The 23,981-nt window shown below is 41.1% G+C and overlaps 1 protein-coding gene across 9 annotated transcripts in view; it reads left to right on the top strand.

Annotated features, from left to right (window-relative positions):
• frmd4a (FERM domain containing 4A) overlaps positions 1-23,213 on the top strand; it is a 114,093-nt gene extending 90,880 nt beyond the window's left edge. For 4 of the 9 annotated variants that reach the window (XM_056765775.1, XM_056765776.1, XM_056765773.1 and 1 more), the window contains exons 5-23: positions 884-968; positions 2,190-2,246; positions 2,874-2,896; positions 4,065-4,148; positions 4,422-4,487; positions 4,623-4,680; positions 4,930-5,016; positions 9,987-10,063; positions 11,767-11,908; positions 12,322-12,463; positions 14,492-14,625; positions 14,939-15,061; positions 15,653-15,884; positions 16,119-16,175; positions 16,411-16,648; positions 16,731-16,886; positions 17,085-17,914; positions 18,331-18,427; positions 19,925-23,211. In XM_056765775.1, the coding sequence (XP_056621753.1) occupies positions 884-968; positions 2,190-2,246; positions 2,874-2,896; positions 4,065-4,148; positions 4,422-4,487; positions 4,623-4,680; positions 4,930-5,016; positions 9,987-10,063; positions 11,767-11,908; positions 12,322-12,463; positions 14,492-14,625; positions 14,939-15,061; positions 15,653-15,884; positions 16,119-16,175; positions 16,411-16,648; positions 16,731-16,886; positions 17,085-17,914; positions 18,331-18,427; positions 19,925-20,027 (2,791 nt within the window). In that variant the 3' untranslated portion in view covers positions 20,028-23,211. Of the gene's footprint in view, positions 1-883; positions 969-2,189; positions 2,247-2,873; positions 2,897-4,064; positions 4,149-4,421; positions 4,488-4,622; positions 4,681-4,929; positions 5,017-9,986; positions 10,064-11,766; positions 11,909-12,321; positions 12,464-14,491; positions 14,626-14,938; positions 15,062-15,652; positions 15,885-16,118; positions 16,176-16,410; positions 16,649-16,730; positions 16,887-17,084; positions 17,915-18,330; positions 18,428-19,050; positions 19,119-19,924 lie in introns of all 9 variants that reach the window. The other 5 variants (XM_056765772.1, XM_056765771.1, XM_056765770.1 and 2 more) reach the window with 5 other exon arrangements.
• Positions 23,214-23,981: the final 768 nt, after the last annotated feature.

The following is a 23,981-nucleotide window of genomic DNA, read 5'->3' as shown; positions in this document are numbered from 1 at the left end:
GGGAGAGAGTTAAACTGGGTAAATATGTGTGCTTCCTCATGGCATTTTACTGCGTACAAGTCACAATCAGCACACACATTAAAGCACACAGTCATACATCAACACGCTCGCTGTGGGTGGATGCTGGTTTATTGCTGTCAGGCTCAGAATTTAAATTGCCAAGCATTTCACCCGTTTGTTGGGACACATTTGGATTGTTTTTCTCTCATTTGGTCTCTTCCACTTCTTTTTTTCCCTTTTCTGGGTCATGCATACACACAAACAGTTAGAAACAGGCGTACACACCCCTGCCTTTCACTCTAAAGCACCACACAGCTGTATGTCCTCTGCATGAGCTATTACATGTCAGTCCAGTTTAAATTGAAGTAAAGGTCCAATTTGAATGCATGCAGCTTTTGTTTATCTGTTTGTGCGTGTTATCCTCCTTTCCACCCATGATTGGACTATTGATTAGACAGCCAAAGTCTTTGATGCATATAAGAATCGCATCTCAAATTAAACCAGCTGTCAATACAGTTTTAATCACTGTAATCTCTCTTCTTCTCTCACTTTCACTCTTGTATCGTTCCTTCTCTCTCTTAAAGTGGTCTTTACTGGCCAATCATGGACTTGAAAGGTGTCTTCATGTATGATGTCTCGTCATTATATGCTTCAGTGAATGTACAAGGTCATATATACAGTATGTGTGTCTGTGTGTGTCTGTGTGCATGTGTGTGTTTAAGAGAGGTGGAAAACAAACCAGGAAATTTGTGTGTTTGGTGCCCTCTACTGCCTGGTCTTTGCATATGCATGCATGATCATCCAATCAAAGTTAAATGTTTTAAAAGGTGAATGTTAAATGATCTTAAACTGAAGTTATGTTTTAAAATATATATTTTTTCAGGTTCTACATAGAGAGTATCTCCTACCTTAAAGATAATGCAACGATAGAGCTCTTCTTCCTCAATGCAAAGTCCTGCATCTATAAGGTAAAGTCCTACAGTATGAAAGCAGTACAAGCTACATAAAATGTTTATTATTTTTGTGCAGGATAAACATGTCTTGTGGTGTAGTTAAGTGTGTCAAAGCTTCAGATCTTGTATTGTGTATATATATGCAAGTGACAGAATTAGACGTATTTATAAACAATGAAGTTGATGTTGAGCCATTAACCTCGACCAGAAGATGGGCAAATGAGTGACTTTAACCTTTTCTCATTAACCTTTTCTTTATGCATTTGGCATACGCTTTTATCCAAAGCGACTTACATTGCATTGTCCTATACATTTTACATAGGTATGTGCAATCCCCTTGGATCGAACCCACAACCTTGCGTTGTTAACGCAATGCTCTTACCACTGAGCTACAGGAAAGCACTTCTTTACAAACAGACAACAGAATTGCATTCGCCAAATGAGCTAGCTTATATATATATATATATATATGCTTTAATAAGACAAAATAATTGTGGATATTTCTGATTAGATAATTTTGCAAAGGTATTAATCAGTCAAAACTTAAAATGTCAGAAAAACATTCAACATCAATGTCTGCCTTTCAGGCTGACTTTGAAGGGCAGGTAAGGGTAATTTTGTAGTGTCTCTGTTTTGTCAGCAGAGGGCAGTTTTAACTACTGCCCCTTTGCTAACTTTGGAGAAGCCTACATTCACATTCTTCGAAATAATACAGGGCATGTTATAGATTTATTAAACTAATAAAATGTACTTCATTTCATATAAGTAATACCTTTTATAGGTGGAAAAGGGGGTTGTGCCTGGATGTCAGTCACTTATTGCTCATGTTCACACTTTGGTTAGTGTATCAATCAGGTTTCCTATATTATCCATGGGCTGTGTCTTTGTAACTTTGTACGTGTGTGTAACATTCCTGAAATTCTTGACAACACCGTGTAGTTTAGGTAATGAGACACTCAGTTTGTCTTGGTAATTAAAGTCATAAAGACCCCCTACACTCCAGTGCCCCCTTTCAAAAAACTATATGTGTGTGTCTTTGTCCTGCTATTGATTACTCAGGAAATAACTGAGCTGATTTAGATCAGCTTCACTGATAAGAGATTAAGTCATTAAAAGAGACAAGATAATAGACAGATTAATGAAGATGCTCTGAGTCATGTGTCAGCTGTAGTCTGTGATCCTGAACCTAACCCTCATCTTCTCTCTCTCTCTCTCTCTCTCTCTCTCTCTCTGTAGGAGCTCATAGAGGTAGACAGTGACGTAGTGTTTGAACTGGCCTCCTACATCTTACAGGTGAGATCATGAGCGATAACAAAAAAGAGACTATTTATTTGACCTTTGATGATTTTCTGTACATCGCTCAATAGTTATGCTCTTCTTAGAGATGAGTCTTACACAAGGAGGGATGGATTTTAGTCCATGATCAAAAATCATCACAAATATGTTTTGAACATTTAATATATTGTGCATTCCTAGTCATTTTGTGTGAGGCTAGAGTTTGTGTTGAACTGGGACTCTGGGTCAGCAGCAGATGGTCCGTACCGATCACTGTTGTTTGCTTGAACCTTCATAAAGTTCATACATCAGGCTGAACTGACATCTATGTGTACGGGTTACGGAGTCATGTCCATGTCACTAAAGCATCATGTCAGGCTAAAATACTGTATTTCAAATCAGAGGAAGTGTTTTATACTTAAGAAAAATGGTTCTCTTTGTGACTCGGTCTATGATCCAGGTGTACTAGAATCAGATATGTAATGCATGTCTGACCTTTTAGAAGATTCAGTCCAGATGGCACAGACCACGACCCCCACTGAGACGCCGCTCTGTGTATCAGAGGATACGATCTTTGCAAGCGCTCTCATTTACCAGCAGCACTCATTATTGATACTAAAATATGTCGTTTTGTCTCTCCCACAGGAAGCTAAAGGAGACTTCACAAGGTAAGCGACCGTTTGAATGAATGAATCACCTTCCAGTGACCTCTTTTACACACACACACGCTATCAAAGTCTCTATCACTGTAGAGTGAAAGCAGATCCAATTTGTGGCATGTATCAAACTCTCTTTCCCACATAAGCACATACACGTGATCCGAGCGAGTGAGAGAGAGATGGGGGTGTGAACCCTGGGAACGGGGACAGAAGGGAGGAAATGGAATGCAGAGGATAAACAGTGTTAAATTACTCACACACTAACCCCTGGCTTTCTCTGTCACACACATATACTTACACAAACACACTGTCTACACAATGTCTCAACTGCAAATCTGTTACATGTGCATCCTTCCAGCTCGACTCTGTCACTCTGTCTCATGCTTTAGATTTCTTCATCTCTATTTCCTCTTACACTTCCTCTTAATCTCTCTGTCTCGGATCAGAATCCCACACTACCATTCTACTCCCATTTCTGTAGTTTGAAACTTTGCGCAATATGTACTACATAAGGTATGCAGATTTTCTCGATGCCATTCTTTGGATGGAGGTGATATGACAATACTGTAATATACTACGTGCTTTAATATCATTGCATATTCTGCAACTTCTTACATACTATGTAAAACACTTTTGGGCAGTATGGTGTTGTACAGTGGTTCCCAAACTTTTTCATTTTAAGGCCCTCTTTGTTTAGAGTGGATTGCTTTGCGGCACCCCAAATAAAGACTTATAATCTTAGACCTAGAATTTTGATAAATCCAAAAACATGTTCAGTTGTACAATGCTGGAACATCAATTCTTTTGGTTGGTAGTCTTATTTTTCTGATGTTTCATGGCATAAGAGCTACGATAGATTTCCTGTAGCTCATGGTAGTGGGTTCGATCCCAGGGGATTGCACATACCTAGGTATAAATGTATAGAGTAATGCAATGTAAGTCGCTTTGGATAAAAGCGTCAGCCAAATGCATAAATGTAAAATTCTATATTTCATAAAATGCCATAAGATCTGTGGCCTCCCTTGATCCATCTTGGGGCCCCCAGTTTGAGAACCACTGCTGTAGTGTTCCCTTCTGAACATGTCTTATACCTTCTGGCTTTCCTTTATTCTGATTGGCTGTTTGAGTGGTTAGGTGCACCTATTTATGAACTGTTTTTGCGTTGGTTTCTCTGCAGTAATGATGCTACTAGGGCTGATCTAAAGAAGCTGCCAGCACTGCCTACACAAGCACTGAAGGAGCACCCTTCACTCGCATACTGGTGAGACACACACACATTTACACAGCTGTCAGCTGATAGTGACGGGGGTAATATGGATCTGCTCTGGGTCTTAAGATCACCATGGGAAAGATTTCTTTAAATTTGGTAACTTAATATACTTTGGATACTACTCAATCTAAATGAAATGTCTCCCAGATGTTATTGGTATAAAGACACTTTCACACACGGTGCCTTGTACACTTTCTGTTCTGATCTCCTTGTTCTTGTGGAGCTATTATAATAAATACACTGTCATGTCTATGCGTGTTGCAGTGAGGACCGGGTCATCGAGCACTATAAGAAGCTAGGCGGACAGTCCAGAGGCCAGGCTATCGTCAAGTAAGACAGCAAGAACGATAAACTGTACAAAATGTTGTTTAAAATGCTGCCACATATTCGCTACTGTTGTAAATTATATTTTAAATGTAACGTAAAACATGACATTACTGATCTTTTCTTTCTGCTCTCTCACAGTTATATGAGCATAGTGGAATCATTGCCCACATATGGAGTGCATTATTACGCTGTTAAGGTGGGTCTCAGTGCTCGTAGGGGAAATTTGTAAGCACAGCCATCAATTTCAACACACACACACACACTTTTCACAACCTGCAATATCAGTGTTTGACTGAAGTGTTAAATGATGCTCAAGGCTTTATGTGTTTAAGATAATCATGCTGTCATCAACCATAAACTGACACTTCTTTCCTTATCGATGTGTGTGAGTGTCGATTAATGCTCTCTTTCTCGCTCTCTCTCTCTCTCCCTCTCTCCCTCTCAGGATAAGCAGGGTATTCCATGGTGGCTGGGTTTGAGTTATAAGGGTATTTTTCAGTATGACTACCAGGACAAAGTCAAACCAAGGAAGGTAAGTCCTTCCAAAATTTGTATCTTTCCTCCGTGGACTTCATACAGTTTGACTTTCATGTTTTTCTCTCTTAACTCCTCTTCATCTCTGTCATCCAGTAATGGTTTTGTCTCCCTGATGGTAATTTGTTGTGCTTTTTTAAAGCTTCATTATAAGTTCCTGGGGTTAGATATTTGAACACACTCCTGACCTTAAGTATCAAACTTTGGCATGTAACACGCCCCTCACCATTTGTGCTACTAGTGTGTCAAATCCTGCAGCTTGTTGTGGAATCAGTGTTCTGTTTCCTTTCTGGGCAAAAAGTACATTTTCACCTGGCAGAGAGTACAGGAAAAGAGGTAGAAAATATCCCTTAACCATTCATGGAACTGGGGACAAAGTTATATCTTGGGATTATACAATCGTAGAAACCTGGGAGTTGGATCCCTTGCACAGTTCCTTAGGAAAATGTAGTCTTTGTTCCATGAAGAGAGGGAGGAAGAAATTCCCACTTCTTTTTTAAAACTCTTTCCTTTGCAGAAAATCTAGTAGACACAAGCAGTTTTTATCTGTGTTTTGAATTATAGTGTGACTAAGTGTATGTGTGTGTTTCTCATGTGAAGGGAAAGATGTGTTTATCACACTAACTTTGTCACCTTCGCTTAACCTCATGATTTCAGCCATTAGATGTCTGTCCATCTATCACTGACCTTTGGGTGTGGTAGCCTCAGCCTTGACATCGGAGGTCATGACCTCTAACTGTCTGAGTTCATGGCAGCGTTTGTTGTAACATTACACCGGTGACTCCCAGTAAATGGACATACATAATGCTACAAATGATTCTGCTTCAGGTGTGCGTCATGCTGGGTTTGATTTTCCATGCTCGTAGCTCGTAGTGTTTAAATTCTCTCTCAAGGAGAGGCAAAACTGCAGCCTGTGGCGAGGAACAGAAAAACCTTACCAAACCGCAAGCTAAAAATAGTGTTCAAAGCAAAAGTCGTCCAGCCAAGCAAAAAGCCAAAGTCAGGCCTATTTACAGAGAAGGATCTATTACAGAAAACGAGCGAGTTGGAAATAAAAAGACGAAGCAGAGAGGAGCTCAGAGTGGAAGTGGAAAGAAAGCAGAAATGAAGCAGAATGAAAGCTAAACAAAATCAACCTCATGTGATTGGAAATCCGTATGATTTCTTTGCTTTTTGTGTGGAGCAAATGAAAATTCAGTCTGGTCCTCTATAATCTCATTTTGCATTTGCAATTTCAAACTTAATTGCTGGTTTCGAATGAAAGCAAAAGATATGAGGATGAGTAAGTCATGACAAAATTTTCGTTCTTCATCTTGAGCTTTATTTCTGGCGGCTCATTACGCTAATGATCTCATTACACGTTGTCTCCATCACACGTTTTGGTGGTTAGCACATGCGCTAATGGTTAATGGCTGTTCTCCATCTGTAGACAGTGTGTGTGTGTTAATGCAAATACACAGTTAGAAATACCACATACTAAAAGATGCAGACTTGGTGAGTTAGCGGTTATGTTTCTATAATGAGTTTCAAGGTCATTTAAACTCTCTCCTAATGAGATACCGCAGAGCATCTGTGCCAAAATGTGTTGAGGTCATTGCATAAGGTTTTACTGTGTGTGTGTGTCGTACTGACTAGGTGTGACCGGTATCTTTGTGGTTTCTTTGCAAGTTATTGTGTGTGAGGAGCGTGTGTGTTTTTTCTGGGCTTTAGTACCAAACTGCACCTTTTAGACCCTCCAACAAACAGCCTTTGCTGCGAAACCCCGCAACAGAAAACATAGAGGATTACCGTCACCCTGACAACTCACAACTTGCTGGAAACATAAGCGCGTCTAGGACAAATCTAGGACCACTCCTCAAAATCTGGGATGTTTTTTGGCTGTCTTTCTGTAAGCGTGTGTGTTTACTGCATTAGAAAATAACAGCTACTTTTACATACCAATTTAAAGATTCTTGACTGACCTTAATGAACGGTAAATATAAAAAGTTTACTTTCTGACACAGCCATGTGTAATCTGAAAACTATGAATCATTGGATCATGACCCATGATTCACCAGTGATTGTTTGTGTCCTGTCTTCTGCCGGTGACCTTTCACCTTTACTCTGCCCTGTCTTTTCTCTTTGGCACTCATTATAGCTTTCGCTGAGTAAATAGCATGCCACACACAGGCTTCCTGTACTTTGTGTGTGTGTATTGGGGTGGGGGGTTGCATTGTTGTATATACCGGCAGACTACAGGGTGGGAGATTTGTGTTATATTAGGAAAAAGGACAGTCATTATGACGACACACCCAGACCTCTTCTGAGACTCCCTCCTATCACATCATTGTGACATTTGAATTAGAGATTTTAACTCAGCTCTATAAGTAGAATATACTTGAAAGGGGTTATGTAAATTTGTCCCTTTCAGACATACAGTCTCTACTGGTAAATTGCCAGAAAATTGCAGTTACAAATCGTGTTTGAACAGAACAGAGGTTGTGTCACTTTAATTTTCACTGTTTCTTTATGAAGTTTAACTTGCTGAATATGAAATTCACATTCAGTTTTTTTATACCAAGGATGGTACACAAAAAAAATTCACACATTTATACATTTCAGTAGTATAACTCGTAAGAAGAAATTACAAGACACTGGCATAGAACAATGTTCAAAACAACGCCTTAAAACATTACAGTTACTAAAAATGAGTCGTCCCAAATATCAGAAGTGTACATTTGATCGTGTTTGTCTTTTATGACCAAAACTGTCCTCACAAACCATGTTTTAGACGTAGTCACCCATCATAGCTTCATCCCACCGTACTTGTGCTACAGACATTTTCTGATAGTGACAAATAATTTTAAAACATGTGAAACATTTGTACAGTTTTTGTTTATTTGCAATATACCGATATATTGTAATTAATTATATAATTTAAAAATTCTTAAGAGTCTCATATACATGAAAATAAATATTACCACAATAATTAGAATAATTATCATAAGAGGCCGTTTCTTTACCAAACTCTTGCTAGCTGCCTCCTAAAGGCATCATAGGCATATTCCCACTACAAATTTTACTTTTAATGTTATTGTTGTGCTCACAATCTATAGTAGCACTGCTTTTAGATTCCTTCCAGTATAAAGCCGGACTCAAATGCTTTGATTATGTTCTCCAAAGCTAGAAGAAAAGTGCAAAAAGTTTTTAGTTTCATATTTAATACCTATTTTGAAACAAAGTCAGATTATGAGCTTCACAACATGCTTATTCTGCTTAACGTCAGACTTTATTGGTATCACCTGCCATCAGTGTTATCAGACCAGCGCTGGGATGTTCAAACACAAACATGGCCAACGACTGGTCCACACCACCATGTAATTCTTTGAAGTCCAGACTTTGATTTAACGTTTCCAGAGATCATCCCGACGACTTGGGCTGTATCTGACATCCGAGCACAAACTAACACCAGACCCAAAACATGCTTCAGCTGTCAGTGAAAAATGTGCCGGAACTAAAGGGGACTCGACACGTAAGGGTCTCCCGGGGTCCCTTTCAAATCCCTGTGCTCTTTCACTGCAACCGAAAGAGTCTTGTGACTCCACGCCTCAAAATCAAACACGCTCACACGTTTACTTGTTGATGTGTTGAGATCCAAAACAATAGCCGAAGCCCAGTTCTGCCCAAAATACTCTGGTGTGGTTAATGCCTCATTGGCTCTTATAACTGCAGCGATTTGTAGAGTACAAAGTGTTTAGATTGTTATGGAACATTGTTGCCTCACTCTCTCACTTTCTCCTTGCCCTGAGATCTGTATCGCCATAATGAAATTTGTTTTGAAAGTGTTAAGGTCACGTGGGGGGTCAAGTTTGTTCTTTCTCCTGTGTGATCATCAGAGCATCTTGTAAACACCAAGAAACATTAGCTTTACTTTGACGTCTCTGTGCTGCTTGTGGGCACTGTCTTTGTGTTATATGGGGGTAGAAACCTTCTTTAATAGCATATATACTTTATTACGCTATTGTTTGCCATATTTTGTTCATACTGACCATTCTTTCCCAGTGTTTTTATAATCGGAACTGATTCTGAAAGGGAACTGGTTTTCAATTTGTAGTTATATGTGGAAATATTTCTGCGTGTGCGTGTGTGTTTCTTCCACTCCCTCTTCCTTCATCTGTCCATTGTTTTCCCAGGCTCTTAAAATTCTTCAGTTTTTATCCAACCCCCCTTTTCTTCTCAGCTCTCATCCTTTCTAAATTTATTCTGTATATATATATACCGTATATCTAGGAGGCAGCGTATGCATTTCTTTACGCTGTGTCATATTCTTCTCTTTTTCTCAGTTTTGTATCAAACACTCACATTCCTTTTCTGTCTTTCTCCTTTGGTTTTTCTTTGTGTTCAGCTGGTGGCTCCAGAGGTCCAGTGAGTGTACCGCAGTCAACCGTGGGTGTGTTTTTGTGTGCTAGCGTGTAATGAGAACCAGAACTTATTTCTCGAGTGAATGAGGGAAGAAAGAGGTGGAGGGGTTGAATAAAGCTGTAGCGCTCCATGTAGAGGGGGTTACTACGCCTCACACACAAAAACACACTCGTCACTCTGAACCTTCCATAAACTCCGCCCACACAGGAAGTGTGTGTCCCAGAGGGAACGAGGGGGCTGACTACTCCCTCCCCTCTCTCTCTCTCTCTCTCTCTCTCTCTCTATCTCTCTCTCTCTGAGACTCTTGATGCAAACAGTCTCTTTCTACACACAGTGGAGAACTCATTGTTCCCGTATGCTTAAGGATTTTACTTAGACACCATAAGCACAAAGTCAGCTGTGGTTTCCAGAACTGGACTATAGCAGTGATTCTCAAAAGTGCACAGAAAATTAAAGGAATAGTAAAACAGATCCTGGCTTGGACTTTTCTTTTCTCTCCAGGAGAGTTCTGAGTTTGGAGCACTAGACGTTGTGGGAAGGTTGTAAAAGCGTTCTCTCATCCTACAGGTGTTCCAATGGAGACAGCTGGAGAATTTGTACTTCAGGGAGAAGAAGTTCTCAGTGGAAGTCCATGACCCCAGAAGGTAAATCTATATTACAGCCTACACGTGCTCGATTTCACGCACACAGATCGTAGCTTTAGCATCTACGAAACATTGTGTCTACCACAACGACAGGACATGTTTTGGGTGCCACTTTTGTTTAAATTGAGCAAGAATTTGAAGGACAGGCTTTTGGGGATGTTATAGAACATTGCACGAGTTTCAAAGAGCTCAGCTGTTTGTTGGTTTGGTTTGGTTGTTGTTTTAATTTGAGGAATTCCACAAAGCCGGTGTTATATAAATGTATAGAGATGGAGGCCACAAAATGTTACCAATTTGTTGTCTGTCTTCGTTGTTAAAATCTCATACTACCCTACATTCTGTGAAGAAAAGGATAGAACAAAAACATGCAGAAACTTCCTTTGCTCTATGATTTCACATCAGTAGATTGGTTTAGGTTTGTTCTTTCTCTGTCTTGATCGATGTTTTGGATTTTATACAGTTATTTTTGTCTGACTCTAAGCTTTTAGTTTGATGTTGTTTCTCTACCTGTCTCTCGTTTGCTGTTCAGGTGATTTGTTTTTGTCCCGTCTCTCTTGGTGTTTATCTGGCTTTCATGACATCATCGGTGCGTGCCGAGCGCTGGTTAGTTTCTAGCAGAGCAGATGCTGCCAAAATCAGCAGCACACGCTGCCTCAGACGCTGACAGATAAACCGCCTCATTCACACTCTTCAAACAAGCACCACGACACCAAACATGGGAGGGAAGAGAACGTCAGAGACAATGGAAATAGAGACACGAGAGAGAGAGAAACTGTTTAAGAGGATGAAAAGAAATCTCTTTATCGAGCAGCGTGAGGGACTTTGATGTAGTTTGGTTCCTATTACTTTCTCCGTTTTTCGAGTCGTTTGCTAATGGCAACACGTGCGCATTCAGAGTAATGGAGCTTTGATAAGAGTCAGAACACCAGAGCCTGCTGTTTATCTTAGTTTCAGTGGATGGAAAGGAGGATATTTATAGAGGTCTGGATGTTTGTATTAAGCCCATCACAGGACAGATGGGAGGACACGCACGCACTCACCGGTGCCAATGGTGCGATCACAGTGTAAATGGTGTGTTTGCATGTGGCCTGCACTGTGCGTGTGTTTGGTATGTTGAAGTGAAAATGTACCCAAAAATAATAAATCTGTCATCATTTACTCACCCTAATGTCATGTCAAACCTGTATTACTTTCTTTTTTCAAAAGAACCCATTGGAGGATACTTTGAAGAATGTTGTTAACCAGCACCCGTTCACTGGTTTTGTGTCCGTACAATAGAAGTGAACGGGTTCCAGTGCTGTTCGGTTACCAATTTTCTTCAGAATATCTTCTTTTGTGTTCTGCAGAAGAAAGAAGGTCACACAGGTTTGAAATGACAAGAGGGTGAGTAAATGATGACAGAGTTTTCATATTTGCGTGAACTAGCACTTTGAGCCAATACATTTCCGAGCTGTCTGCCCTTCATATTATGTGGTAATTCTAGTTCACAGGCGTTTGAATTTAAGCTATATTACAATTTTAAAGTTTTGATATTTGGTTTTAAAAAACTAGCACTGACATACTCTATAGTGGGGTAGTAATGCTTTGACATTGAAATGAGTTTTAAATGTTGTGACGGCATTGAAGAGATGTACATTTGTTTCTGCTCTGACACCGTCATCAAATTCAGTGAATATAAAGTCGATTTGTGTTCGCTCCAACTGCAGGGCGTCGGTAACGCGTAGGACGTTTGGTCACAGTGGCATCGCTGTGCACACCTGGTACGCCTGTCCCACTCTCATCAAATCCATCTGGGCCATGGCTATCAGCCAACACCAGTTCTACCTGGACCGCAAACAGAGCAAGGTGTGTATTTGTTATTGTATGTTTCACAAGGTTGCTGCAGTTTTTGCCCATTTGTTTTGTGCCTCCAGTGCGATTGTGCTTTGTTTTTATTGTGCGTATTGATGCTTTGGCAATATTGCGCATTTAACAACCACAGAAATAAGGTACTTTGAAACAGAATTGTTAACGTATTTCCTGCACAGACCTTCCTGTGTGTTTCTGGGGTCTACCTCTAACCGTCTAGACTACCAACTTTCAGCAATTATTGGGCTGCCTGAACTCTCTCTCTCTCTCACACACACAGACATATCTGTCTCTGATTTTGCTGAAGGATTCTGTTACACTTCTAAAAGTTGCGGAATGCACGTCTCTTGGAAAATCCTGTCACACTCCACACAGCTGGCAAGCACATTCATTCTCTCTCTCTTTCCCAGAGCAAGATCCACGCAGCACGCAGTCTGAATGAGATAGCCATAGACCTGACGGAAACGGGAACCCTCAAGACCTCCAAACTGGCCAACATGGGCAGCAAAGGCAAAATTATCAGTGGAAGCAGTGGAAGCCTGCTGTCTTCAGGTCAGAACACAGACACATTATACACAGAGATTATTCTTTAGTCTTTGAAGCCTTACATTTTAATACTCTGTGTGTAAACCTGAACAACGTGAGCCATGACCACGTCACAGACAGAGCTCTCTCTCATTATCTTCGTGATTGTTATGTTTATGATCCCGGTTTATGTTCACATGATGTCATGCACTGACAGTTTTAGTGTGTGCGTATGTGTACATTTTCCGCGGGGTGCGATTGGAAACAGCTTGTCATAATGCTGGTTTTGGACTCGTGCCGTGGTGTCAGTTATCATACGAACAGAGAGACATCCGTGGAATTAAAAGAGCTTGTAGCAGAGCTCCTCTGATGTCAGTTATATGATCTTCTCTTTCATCTGGGATGTGGATCTTAGAATATCTCACTCGAGAGACAGTGAAATAGTAAAAGATGAGATGGATAGAAATGGAGATTATAAAATTTGTATGAAATATTATAACACCAAACCGCTTACTTTAAAATAACATGCATTTATGGATTGTTCACATTAATATGGACATTTACAACTTGTTTATGTGCAGATACCCATACATGTTTATATGATACAAATACACACAGTTAAACCAAGACCAAGTGTTTATGTGTAGTTGCTCTGTCAAATGCTCATATGGTTAAGTCCTCATTTTGTTCAGTACTTCTTCCTTTTATATTTACTTATCGAAAGAACAACGTCCTTCTGTTCCATAGATTAAGTTTTGCTGTGTGTGATAGGGGTAGCAGGCATTTACAGATTTTCTCTTATGTCTGATTATTTGGCAACTCAGCAGATCTAAACCAAGTGGGAAAGATATTTGCAGTTAAACTCTTGCTAGGAGAAAATAATTTACACTTTGCTTCACTTGTATGTTGATGTTGATTCTAAGATTTAAAGACTTTGTGGTTTTTATAGATCTGAACCTATAATACATTTCTTCACCCATACCCGATTATGAATATTTCTTCACTTTCTAAAAGTTCGTATTATTCATAGTATAATGACTTTCACTATTGAAAACGAACTTGTGATGCTTCTTAACATTTTCTATATACAGAATCGAATTCGATGCAGTTTCCCGTCATCTTTTGATTGACCGGTATCGGCCCTGAGTATCAGCTGTTTTAAGCCATCTGCCGATACTGTGTAAAACTACTTTTATCGACTGATACCGATTATTGGCAGATATATTGGTGCATCTCTATTGTTTTATGTAACCGATGCCTTATGGACTGGTTAAATAGTACTGACCAATTATATCATACTCAATTTGGACTAACCTAATCAAATCCTAGTTTGTGAAGTCAAGTTTTGCTCTAAACCTTACTGGACACTAGCTACTCCATCCACTTATCCACAGACAAATGCATGCCCACATACGCTCATAACCACCAATGATCCCACGATATCCAACCTCCAAACATACACACCAGACAAATGACATTCCTCAGCATGAGACACAGCAGGAAACTGTCCATCATGGTGCACAATGCCTGTGTGAGGAAGCATCCATTCACAGCATCACAGCACATATAGTAATGTCTTTAAAAGTGATGCAAAGACATTATTTCCAAGAATATTCATCTAGGCACACAAACAAAAGCATTGTAGTGAAGTTCTCTGCACTCATTAAAAGTTTTCTCTTACTTCCTACTAAACATCCTAACCCTTACAACAGGTGCTCCCATGCATGCACATAGAGACACAGACGTGCTCCATGCTCTGATCCACATGGAGTCTTTGCTAAACAATGTTGCCCTGTTGGGACCCTTTGTTCATTAAGTCCGGAAACACACACACACTTTGCCCCTTTTAGAGCGTTGGAAGAGGCCAAGCACACACCCTCCCACTCAGAGAGAAGGTCAAGTTGATTGTTTAGGTGAAGTCTGGCGATAGTGATGCTGGTTCGACCTTTTATGTATTTGACCCAATCTAAGCCAAATAATGAAACCATTTGAATAAATGTAAATAATATCAGCCCTAGATTTGATCTAACCTTATGTGTGGTTGTGTGCTTGCAGGCTCTCAAGAGTCGGACAGTTCCCAGACCGCTAAGAAGGACATGTTGGCGGCTTTGAGGGCCAGACAGGAAGCTCTTGAGGAGACGCTCAGACTGAGAATAGAGGAACTGAAGAACATCTGCATCAGAGAAGCGGTGAGGACCGAAACAAGCCTCCTTCAGCATCTTTATAACATCAGCATGACTTCCCTGTTCCAAAACCTAGATGTCTACATTGGCGGCGAACGTTTCAAATTAGCATGATAAAATATATAGCTCATGCAATGTGGTTTTAGATTTTAATCATTTGCTACTGCCTGGAGCAAACTTTTATTTAAGGAGCACGCTATGTTGTATTTAAAAAAAGTTGCCTGTGTAGGCAGTTTACTAGATGAACATACATATTCATGTACACCTATATGCATACACACAAGTACGGTGTGCTATAAGAGTGTGTGTTGTTCTTAAGGAGCTGACAGGAAAGCTCCCAAAGGAGTATCCTCTGGACCCCGGGGAGGAGCCACCTACCGTCAGACGCAAAATTGGCACAGCTTTTAAACTGGATGAACAGAAGATCCTGCCCAAAGGAGAGGTCAGTGACATTAGACCTAATCTGACCTGATGACCGGATGGATCATTATTGTGGTCCCGTGGTCCAGAGACTCTTTGAGTCTCAAATGCTGCACAATTGTTTCATCGCAAGCTGCCCTTTAAGCCCAAATCAGACTTTGCAGCAATGTGTGTGTATCTATAAATAGCTACAGCCTGGCATGATGGAAGGAAGTGGCGATAGTGGAGTGTGTGTGTTGAGATTCAGCCAAAGGAACCGAATTACAAAACCCAGGAAAGAAGCATAGCAATTGGTGTGCGTGACTGTCGAACACTGAAGTTAGATGATTTATCTGATCCATTAATAAAAGGTCACAGTCTTGTCTTTGCCAGAATGGTTGTGTGATTCTATGTGATTAATGAACGTTGATTTTAGGTGATTAATCTGAGGCGTTGATTTGAGGTCACATCATCCCAGTCCAAATGTATGTGTGTGAGAATGTGACTAGACATATTGGCGCCCGTGGCTGTCTTGTCATTCTGACGAAGTGTGTGTTGGCAGTTCCACAAAGGGTGATATAAAGGATCAGATGCCATTTAGTCCTCATTGTGTGTTTGTGCCCATGTTCTTCAGGAAGAGGAGTTGGAACGCTTGGAGAGGGAGTTTGCGATCCAGTCTCAGATAACGGAGGCGGCGCGGCGGTTAGCGTCGGATCGGCACATCAGTAGCAAAAAGCTGAAGAAGCAGAGGAAGACGTCCTATCTGAACGCTCTCAAGAAACTGCAGGATATCGAAAACGGCATCAACGAACACCGCGTTCGCACTGGGAAGAAACCCACACAACGTGCCTCTCTCATCATAGAGGGTGAGGAATCTCTCTCAGAGCTCCTGCAAGTTCATTAAGCGTTTCCTCTGTAAAGTCTTTCACGCTGAGAGCAAGAGTAATCGCACCTCATGCTAGACCTATAAAGCATGTGTGTCCGTGTGACCTCTGCTGTGAGAATTCACTTTTGACTGGTTTGATGTTCAATGTGTGCGTGCCGTTGAGACATGTGCCGTGTTACTGTGTCGTAATTCTCTTTGTTTTTATGATCCCCAGAAGCGAATATCGGCTCAGAAGACAGCTCGCTGTCGGACGCCCTGGTGCTGGATGATGGTCAGTTTAAATACACGGACAACGTAAATCAGAATTTACAATATAGATATACACAGCGTACTGCTATACACATGATATAAAGTATACAATTCACACTTTGTAGCAATGAAGAGACAATCTTTCCCCATAAGTATAAACACACATTAGACTCACATAGGAATGGGTTTTGGTTGATAGATGAGTCTTTTTTTACAATTGAGGATCGTGTGATTTTACCACACTCTTGTCGTTTTAGATGACCCCCAGGTGACAGGAACCCCAACGTTTTCTCCGGCTGCCTCCCCCCACAAGGGTCTACCTCCACGACCCCCCTCCCACAGCCGGCCGCCCCCTCCGCAGTCTCTGGATGGACTGAGACATCTGCACTATCAGCGCAGCGACTATGACAAGTCCCCAATCAAACCGCGCATGTGGAGCGAAAGCTCATTAGACGAGCCCTACGAAAGGGTGAAGAAACGCACTTCGCACTCCAGGTACAAACCAGTCAGCACTTGTTACTCACTAGCAGAGTTGTGGTTCTCTCTGTTCATTGTTCTCTCTCTCTTGTCTTTATAGTAGTCACAGGCGGTTCCCCAGCACAGGCAGCTGTGAGGCAGGAGGGAGTAACTCTCTTCAGAACAGCCCGGTGCGCTCCCTCTCTCACTGGAACAGCCAATCCAGCATGCCCTCCACTCCTGACCTGAGAACACGGAGCTACGTTCACTCAGCAAGGTGTTGACACACACACTTAATGTCCTTCACTGTCAGCTTGATAACAAACTTTATTGGTCCATTTAACATATTAATTTCATTCATGTTTTATATCAGAGTGTTTGTAACAATGCAACAATGTTTTTTTGTTGTTGTATCGCAGAATTGTTGTATGTTCTTATAAATGATTTATTTGCTAAAATCGTTTTCTTTTCTTAGTCTAACTCAGCCCTTCCGTGGGCGGAGCTCCAGCCTGGAGTCTCAGGGGAAGCTGCTTTCATTGGAGCCGGACACAGAGGCGGGGCTTAGCCCTGACCTCTTCCTGTCAGGCACGCAGAGGACAGGAAGCAATGGCTCCGTTGTCCCAGACGACTGCTCTTCTTGCACCAGCCACTCCAGTTCGGAACATTACTATCCCTCATCCACCTCTAACCCCAACTACTGCACGCTGGCCGAGGACTCGCCCTCCAAAGCCCGCCAGCGCCAACGACAACGGCACAAATCCGCCGGGCACCTGGGCGCCTCTAGTTCCGGCAGCATGCCCAACCTGGCGGCCCGTAACGGGGGCACTCACACTGGGGTGTGCGGCAGCCACCAGGGAGTGTACCTCCACAGCCAGAGCCAACCTTCTTCGCAGTATCGCATCAAAGAGTACCCGCTTTACACGGAGGGCAGCAGCCCCAACGCCGTGGTGGTCCGCAGTTTGGAAAACGACCAAGAAGGACACTACAGCGTCAAGGCGCAGTTCAAGACCTCCAATTCCTACACAGCTGGAGGGCTTTATAAGGAGGGCTGGGGCTCGGGGGAGGACGGGGAAACGGGCGTGGGCAGCGGGAGGTTGACGCCCTCCCGTTCGCAGATTGTGAGGACACCGTCTCTGGGCAGGGAGGGTGGAGGAGGGGGACGGACAGCAGTGTCAGACGAGCTGCGGTGCTGGTACCAGCGCTCATCTGGATCACTGAAGGAACACAGTCGGGTTACGCACACCAGCTCCAACACCTCAGACGGCCGTGGAGGGCGGATAGGATCACTAGCGAAGGGCTCACCAGGTGAACGGGTACACACACACAAATATGGAATGTGCAACCAAAATACTTTTTGATAAGACATTTTAAACTGCATTGACTTATTATGAGTGTGTGTGTGTGTGTGTGAGAGAGAAAGATAGAGTCCAGACACTTATTATCTATCCACTCAAGTTCATTGCTGGGAGTCAAGTTACTGTACGTGTGTGAGTGTGTCTGGAGTCTGTCAGGGTGGTCTGGTCATTGTGCGGGTGTGTGTGTGTAAGGGGATTATCGCCTCTCGGGGTGGCAGACACGCTCATAGATCCAGAGCTCTTTTAGAAATTCTCACACATGTCAAGAGTGTGTTGGCGACACACAGTCGACTTTATCTGACACGTGGACCGTGCGTGTATGTGATTGTTATCAGAAGTGTTTATACTGGTGTGTATGTGTTTCAGCTGCCTCTCCACTCAGTCAGAGGAGTGGAACTCCATGTAGTGACCCTACAGCCACGCCCCCCTGCAGCCCACAGCACATACTCAACTGGCAGAGCGGGTAAGATAGACACAAAGTGTATGCTTTGCAGATTTAGAAACACGTTTAGAGCGGAGTGAGTTGTTTTTTTAACTTGAATGACTATAAATGTATGAAAAGTTAGACGTTATGTTGTTATGTACTTGTGTAAAATGCTGTTTTTTTGGATGGTGATTTACACCATCTTGGTGTGCATAGACCTCTAAGTGCTTTATTTGTTCTCACTCTGACCATCTTTACAAACACAAGTTTACGTCTACATTTTTGATTTTGCTGTGCTTCCAAGACGACGCAGCTTGGTTTGTTGTCTTTCAGATTACACAACTGAATTTGTCTGTCATCGGGGAAGTCATCCCTAAAACAGCCAAACTCGAGTTGTATTTGTTGATTTTGTTTAAAGTTTTAGCTACGGAGAACATTCTTTTGGTTTAGGGGTTCATCTGACTGTACAATGCTTTCTTCTGTGCGTTTACTTTAATGGTGTGTTACAGAACCACCGCAGTGTCAGAATTGCACAACTCACTCTGCATTAACTGAACACTACTACACACACTACAAACGCTAACCTCTCTCTCTCTCTTTCTCTCTCACTAACCCACGTCTGCCTGAATTTGTGTGTGTGTGTGTGTGTTTTCTCGGGGCAGTAATACGACTGAAAGTTCTCCTACTGAAGAGCGTTCTCCCTCTCACCAAACCACTGACCAGTAGAGAGGTACTCTCTCTCTCTCTCTCTCTCTCTCTATTTTGTCTCTCTCTGCATGTTCTGTATCTCTCTTTTTTCGCTCTTTCACTTGATTGTGCTGTGTTTCACTTTCTTGTCTTAAAATGTAGCTTGAAACTGAACTAGGGATGAGAAATTTGAGTGTAATTGTTGAGTGCTTACTGCACTCAAGTGAGTACTTCAAAAAAATCTAAAATTAAGTATTAAAATACACACACAATGAAATGTAGGTTTTTATTTAATGGTAAAACTTACTTTATGGATTAATGCAAATATTCAGAATTTGTAAAAGGCACAGTTCTCCCAAAGAATGCAAATTCTGTCATCTTTTATTAACCCCCAAGTTGTTCCTAACCTGTATAAATAAAGATATTTGGAAGAATGTAAGCAACTGAGATTTCTGAGGCACGGTTGACTACCATAGTAGAAAAACATTATTATATCATTTGTTTTGTTCTGATGAACAAAAAATAAGAGATTTGAAGAATTTAGGAAAGCAAACAGCTCTGGGGCACCTTTGACTATAACTTTTCTTACCGTGGTAGTCAATAATGTCCAAAAATCTCAGTTCCTAACATTCTTACAAATATCTTTGTGTTCAACAGAAACAAGAAAGGTATACAGATTTGGAACCACTAGAGAGGGAGTAAATGGTGAAGGAAAACCCTTTAGGTTAAAATACACACAAAACATTTATTTTAGTCTTTACTAACTATGACTAGTCATGTTCTTACAGAAGTATTTATGTACCTATTAAATGTCAAAAAGATATTCAACGATTCTTCTGCTCTTTGCAGATCTCCATTCAGTGATTGTTTCCTGAGCAGTCCCCTGTGCTCTGAGATAGCGGATGTACAGTGGTACGGACACGAGAAGGCAAAGCCGGGAACACTTGTCTAAACCCCCATCCCTCTCGCCTCTGTCTAAAAGAGAGAGTTTAAAAGGCAGTCTTGACTATTGGCTGGACCTCATCTAATCCCATTGGCTGGAGCCAGTATCACCTGACCTACTCCTTTTCCGCTATCTTTCTCTGTATATCCGGCAGAACAGTGCTAATGAACAATGGAAATACAGGAGACTGAGCCTGACCTTTTTTTGACCCTTCCCCTTGGACGTTGAACTTTGACCCAGTTAGCTGGCAGCCAGTTCCTCTGTATGCACAAACCCTCTGTGTCTAAGCTGATGCGCATGAGAACAACCTCTTGTGTGCACATGTATGTGTCAACGTTGTACTATAAGGAAATTCCACCCATACGCACCCACACACACATGCTCGAATAGACATTTGTCCCCTGCTGTCATGTGTTCCTCTGCACTGATGTCAGAGAGCCGACGTTCTCTTAAATACACATGACATGCACACAAACACATTCCGATGGACTGCATTGCCGTCAACTGTCTACTCTAGATTTTTACGCTCTCAGTTCAGTTTTAAAACATTTGTGACCGCAAGCCCCTCCTTCATTCTACAGAATCCTTTGTCATTGGAGTGAACCATAAACCCAAAAGTTTGTGGGCATCCCTGTTTCACGATCTGTGATATTTTGTGACTAAGAATAGAGCTTTTTGTGTCAACCTTTCGACGGTGGACCTGGATTTATCCAAGAATAACCTTAAAACAGTTTCTCCATCACTGAAGAAGATGGTCCTGACATGACCAGACGCATGTAATTTAAAAAACATTGTTCACGTCTCTTTGTGATAACTGTGTCACAGCTGTCATTTCAAGGTAATGTGGTCTTTGTCTGTATGTAATGAAGATTTGCCATTTTCAAATCGTTGGTTTATTGCTAATTCATCCATTAGCTATCCTTTAGAAGCCATAGCTGTACAACTAATCTGAAACGTTAGGTAGGGGTCAGAAATGACCTTCTCGCGTTAAACAACCAGTCTGTGAAGTACTGTATGTGCCGCATAATAACTCAGGCCCAACCAGTGTACTTTGCCACTAAGGCAACTTGCCAAAATGGTGCTCTGAGCCTGTACTGTACACAGATGAACCAGATGTTCCACAATCCCCTGCTGTAAGCCCATACTGCGTGCAGAACTGTCACAGCCTGAAAACCCCAATAGTCCTTCTCTATATAGCATTGTGACATCATCGCGGGAACACGAATGCTGGGTCTACAAGTGGGACTCCAAACATTCTGGCCTTATAGGTTTTTCGTTCTTTTGTGCTTGTCTGTTTTTAATTCCCAGTATTTTGCTCACAGTTATATAACGGCTTTAACATTACGTTCATATTTGTAAAACCGGATGAGCACAACATAACGTGGCACACAGACTTAAAACCAAGACAAAATTGCAGTCTAAATGATGTTACCTCTGCCCTGGCCTGTCAGGAGAACAGCATTCCAGAATGTGATGAGACTCAAGCAGGAGCTTCGTTTTCAAAGCCGACAAACCTCTAACGTCATATCCCGTAAACAACCACAAGCTCAGACATCTCAATGTGAGATGAGAACAGGGTGACTCATCACAATCTCATACGAGACCACCGGTGCCCGTCTCCTCGATCGTCTGCTATCGAGGAAAAACATCAAGCCATAGATCGCATTTATTTATACATCCTACAGTGAGACCGTGTACACCCAGAGTACCTTAAAAACAGGTAGCTGAAAGCACACCCTCGACCAGTTCATTCATTATAGATTCAAAAGGGTCCAAATCAGACGCTATCATGTCGTTAAATGCAAGAAAAGTAAACCGGATTATGTCTTTAAAGATAGAAATGTGTTCTCTCCCATTTTTAGTGCATGCTCAAGACACACTGTGCATCCTAATGTTCAACCAAACAACCCTTACCGCAAATAAAACAGCAATGTGAGCTTGCTCGCACTCGTCTACCTGTATTCTGTACTGAAAACAACGTGAATCTTTTATATTAAAAGACCAACTAAGACATTTATCAACATTTAAAGGCAGGACTATGAGAACCTTGAACGGGTTCTTTTAAAGGAGAGTCGAACATTTATTTCATGATTTTTATAAATCAGTATTTGTGTTCTTTCAGTCTTACAGGTATTTTTCACAAAGCTGGGAAATAGTAACAACACGTTCAGGTGCTACGGAGAGAGCGGTTACCGAGCGAGATCAGCGCTTTCGTTTCCTGGCTGTAGACTTTTCCTAACTGTTGTCAATAGTTTTAAAAGCAGTCGTGCAAAATGAAGGACGTTAGTTACTAACGTGTGTCTTATCACTTCATCTTGACAATAGAGCATGAGATCATTACAGACGTAACCGGACACAATAAAACAATGTTGTAGAAAAAAAGAGTGGAATTGTTGGGCGGGTTAAATGTAAACGAATTCCACAGTTAATTTATTCTTTTTTCTATTAAGAATTTGTATAGTAACATTTTTTAAAAACCGTGTTGTTGGCAACTGATACTGAATTTTCCAGATGAGAAATGTGGTGGTTCTTGAGATTCTGAAATAAATTATTGCTGAATGTTCTCTTAACTAATGTGTGAAATCATTTTATTGTATTTCGACCAAAATCCATCTGGCTAGTGGATGGCAATATAACTATTTATTTAACATTTTAATTTATTTTCATATGAATGTTTATTCATATTTTATTGTGTATTAATTATATTAAATTAAAACTACTCAAGAGACATTTTTGCGGACATCTACCTAAGCTTTGGGCGACATAACATTTCTTTACATTGTTTCCGCTGAATCCATCTATATACATAATGTATCATTATTTATAATGCATCATGCCTCCAGGATGTGATGATTCTGTTTCCTTGATGTCTCATTGAACTTTCTCCATCACCTTTGTTTGTGTCAGTGTATTAGTAATGAGATGAGCTGTAGGTGAAGCTGACAGTAACACTTTGTGAAACACAGGATTTGATTTGTCAAATCTGAGTGCTGCTCAAGTGATATGCAAATGTGTCATTGTCATGTCCTAGAAACACTAATAACATTAATGGCAAAAAATGTAGCACCTGCAGATGACTTACATTTTATGTCCATGTAATATATGCAGATTTGAGTCTGTTTATATGATGCAAAGTTTTTCTAGTTGAACCTTAGGTGAATGTATGCCCTCATAGAAATTCATTAGCTAGAGAGATTCTCTAACAAACCGACATTTTCATTCTTCAAATGAATAGTAAAGAACAACTGGATTTGCATATCTGCTATTTCTTCCTTCCTGATGTCCTCTATATTTAAAAACAGCACTCTTGTCCATTAGCTGTGCATCATGCACCAACAAGTAATATATTTAAGACAGGGGCTACAAAAGAATTGAAATTCGGGCGACAAACATACCGGTTTTGGCAGTAACCGTGATATTAAAAACCACGATGATCAATACTGTGTGAATACTTAACATATTATAATATGAATCCACAATGATTGTGAACTCTCCTTCTCTCGACATTCATGTTTTCATTTTGATTTATTGGTTGAATTTATTTTTTTAAATCACAATAATGGTGTAGTGAAAATCTGTTATTGTGGCAGTCCTAACTGAAACCTTCATTTAAAGTGGTCATTGTCAAAAACTTTATCGGCAATGTTTAATGTTTCTTTTCTGTTTTGCTGAAGAAATACAGTCAGAAGGGTGAGTATATGAGACTGTTTTCATTTTTGGGTAAACTGTAAACACAAATGTAATCTTTTAAATTCCTGTGACCATTTCCTGCAGGAACCTTAAGTTATGCAATGACTCTTGAGTTCTGATAAACTCTCTTTTCTTCCTGGCTATTTTGTTAATATGACTCAGAGTTTTCACCCCTCCACAGGAAGTCTGTGTGTATGTAATGGAGGATGTTTGTATCATTGACAATGGCTGAGAGGTTTCCCTCGGCAACAGGAGCTCAACACTGGAAAACCA

The sequence above is a fragment of the Triplophysa dalaica genome, chromosome 14 (assembly GCF_015846415.1).
Source record: "Triplophysa dalaica isolate WHDGS20190420 chromosome 14, ASM1584641v1, whole genome shotgun sequence".
Taxonomy (NCBI): Eukaryota; Metazoa; Chordata; class Actinopteri; order Cypriniformes; family Nemacheilidae; genus Triplophysa; species Triplophysa dalaica.
This window is presented reverse-complemented; position numbering and strand designations above follow the sequence as displayed.